The 3,144-nt window shown below is 54.6% G+C and overlaps 1 protein-coding gene across 1 annotated transcript; it reads right to left on the bottom strand.

Annotated features, from left to right (window-relative positions):
* Positions 1-911: 911 nt before the first annotated feature.
* Positions 912-2,273, bottom strand: GPRIN2 (G protein regulated inducer of neurite outgrowth 2; the record flags this gene model as incomplete). The annotated part of the gene is made up of 1 exon (XM_080926905.1): positions 912-2,273. The coding sequence occupies one exon, from the start codon at positions 2,271-2,273 to the stop codon at positions 912-914; it is 1,362 nt and encodes a 453-aa protein (XP_080783031.1).
* Between the last annotated feature and the right edge of the window lie 871 nt (positions 2,274-3,144).

The following is a 3,144-nucleotide window of genomic DNA, read 5'->3' as shown; positions in this document are numbered from 1 at the left end:
CAATATACTTGGGGACAGGTGAGCACTTGATCTCTATGTCCTGAGGCAGGGAGCCTGGCACAGTGACCTGAAGTGTCCCAAGGCAGGGAGCCTGGCACAGTGACCTGAAGTTTCCCAAGGCAGGGGGCCTGGCACAGTGACCTGCAGTGACAGGCTTTTGGAAACCCCCTCCAAGGATACAAGCAGCCCTTCTGTAATGGTCAGGTGCCCACACTTCATGGGCTCACAGATCCCCAGAACCTGGCAGAGAATGTGCACACAGTTAGTCCTCCCTGTTCCCAGCTACACTGAGCTGGCCCAGGTGTGTGTCACAGGCCAACACCAGAGCTGGGCTATCCCAAGCTCTAAGCCTTTCATTCTATATCAAATTATACCCCAGAGCTCATCAGCTAGATCTTTGCAAGACTTCTGCTGTAACATCTGGAAAGTGGGGTAAAGATGAGGAACCTCAACAAGGTTAGGTGATGATCACAGTATGTGGTGTGTAGGAGGCCAGCTCTCTAAAGACTGGGGCAATCCCCACCACCGGGGCCTCCTGTGTCATGTCAAAATTCATTAGTTCCTAGCAATTCTATTAAAAATCAAACCACCAAGAGTCCCAGGGGAGTGACAGCAAAGGTCTGTGGGACAGACTAAACAAAAGGTTAATTGCTTTTACAGGAAAGGAATCAGGATTTCACTTCTGTGCAGTGCAAAATCCCTGTCCCAGAGTTCAGAGCCCAGAAAGGATAGAGAGGTGGCTCTTGGGAATCAAGCCCTTAAAAGAGAGCCTAGCTGCATGGAACCACAAGCCCCAGCCAGGCTGGTGTTCAAGTTAGAGGATGGGTTCTGGTGACATGGAGTCTTCACGGTGCCTACCACTGGCCCAGGACCAAGTCTAGAGTTGTGGCCAGTTTCAGGGTCACAATTCCTCATTCTGGAGCAGCCCCAGAGCAGCCACAGCAGCTGGGGCGCCGCAGTGACTGCATGACAGCCCTCAGGGGACCCCTCCGGCCCTCCGTAGACAGGCTTTCCTCACTAGCTGGTGCCTGCTGCAGCTGCTCAAACTGCATCTCCAGGTGCTTCTGGATGGCGATACCGAGCACCTCAGGGTCCACAGAGGCTCCATACACGTCCCATGTCATGCCCTCGGCATCCCACCGGACATCCTTCACAGGTGATGATGCCTCTTCTAGGCTGGACCCCAGTATTACCTCTGGAAATATATTCAGAGTCTCAGCTGCTTCCAGGGATGGGCTGGTAGCCACAGCCTTGCAGGCTGCCACTGGAGCTGCCTGAACCCCAGCATCCTGGGCTGATGCCACACCCAGAGCCAAATCAGTGGCTGAAGTCATGGTCCATACATCTTTAGTCCTAGAGCCAGACTCTGTGGCTAGCCCTGTAGGCCCCCAAGGGTGAACACAGTAGTGAGCATGCCCAGAAACCCCCCCAGACAATGTACAGTGGAATTTCATCCCACACTGGGCCTGCAACCCAGACTCACTCACTGACGCCACTAATTTGGGAAAGGCCAGGATGCCTTTGGCAGGCAGGGCATGGCAGCAGCTACAAGCTACAGCCTCCCCCATGGTGCAGAACAGAGTTGCTGGAGGCAGAGGATGGCAGGACATGGTAGATGGCTGTCCAGTCGTTTTGGGCTCATCCTGGGGACTGCTGAGACCAGTTGTATCATTCAGTTCTGTGGTTGGCACCCATACCTGACTCTCCCGCAACGTGCAGGCTGATTTAGAAATCCCATCCTCTGGAGCTGAGTCACTTTGCAGGACTGCAGGGGTCTGGCAACCTTGGCCAGCAACACTACTAGGTTGCAGATGAACCCTGTGGACAGGTGAGCTGCCAAGGGCAGAACAGCTCAAACTGGGCTTTTGAACACTGCCATGACCCCGGGTCTGAGTACTATGAACCAAGTCTGAGTGGCTCCTCTGCACAGCTGCCACACTGGGAGCGCGTAGGTGACACAGATCACCGACGCCCATGGTGGACACATTACCAACAGTACTGCTCCTCCAGTGGCCACCAGCACCAGCCTGGGATGGAGAGCTTGCGGTCGGCGCTTGTTCCATTCTCTCAGCCTGGCACCCCTCCTCCTGCAGGGTCCGGGGGCTAGTGCCTGCCTCACCGTGCTGTGCTCGCCATATGCTGCTGACACACTTGCGAAGCTCTGGCCTCTGCTCCCGGCCTTCACACAGCAAGCTGGAAGAACTCTGGGACAGGGGCTGTGGACGGGGACTCTGGGGTTCCCGTGCACCTGGTTCCGGGTGGCTGGAACTCATGGCTGCCTACGAGAGAGAAAAAGAAGTGAGTGAAGCCAAGCTGGGTGTTGGCACCTCGGCCGTATTTCTCCAGCCTTGGTCCCAGCCTGCCTGACTGATCGGAGCCCTAAGGTTGTCAGTGACAAGACACGTATCAGACACCTCAAATCTATGTATCCTGCGTGATGCACAGATAACCCTGAAAACATCTAATAACCGCTACCCCAGAAATGGGCCCTGGAAATGACTATGTCTGTTGTTTGCCATACTTATGAGGCGTGGGTGGTAGGGGAAACCTAGGAGAAAGGCCAAAGTGTGCTGAGACCCCAAAAGTGAGCCTGTGGCATCAGGAGGGGGGCTTTGGGAAAGCAGCTCTCTGTCAATCAACACAGAAAGATGGCAGACTTTATCAGCCAGCACAGCTAAGTATTCCTGGGACTGTCGGCATCCATTTTAATAGGGAGTGGGGCCTCCTGGGTACAGAGTTGGGGCTCCGAGAAGGTTTGTGAAGTAAGGAAGCAATGAATGCTGGGTATGCTGACAAGTTCCCTGGTTCTTCTTGTGCCCTTATCCCATCCTCTCCAACCTGACCTTCTGGCCCGTGACACATCCCAGATTGTCTTTTAAGGTTCCTGACTATCACCCCACACCTAGGGAGGACACTGCAATCAGCCCATATTGGCAATCCTCACTCAGCATTTCTTCATTCATTCGCAGCCATTTCCGAGGCCCTGCTGGCTGCACAGCTGGGGATGTGGGAATCATTTAGCTCTGGCTGTACCTGGGGGTGACTATGCAGCAGTGGGATGAGCGGGGGGGGGGGGGTTGGGGGAGAACCCAATGGCAAAAATCAGAGATATCCTCTGCAACATGTCAAGTCTCTCTTCCCAGT

Source organism: Micromys minutus (assembly GCF_963924665.1).
Source record: "Micromys minutus genome assembly, chromosome: 12".
Taxonomy (NCBI): domain Eukaryota; kingdom Metazoa; phylum Chordata; class Mammalia; order Rodentia; family Muridae; genus Micromys; species Micromys minutus.
Note: the sequence above shows the minus strand (reverse complement) of the source record. Positions and strands in the feature narration are given on the sequence as shown.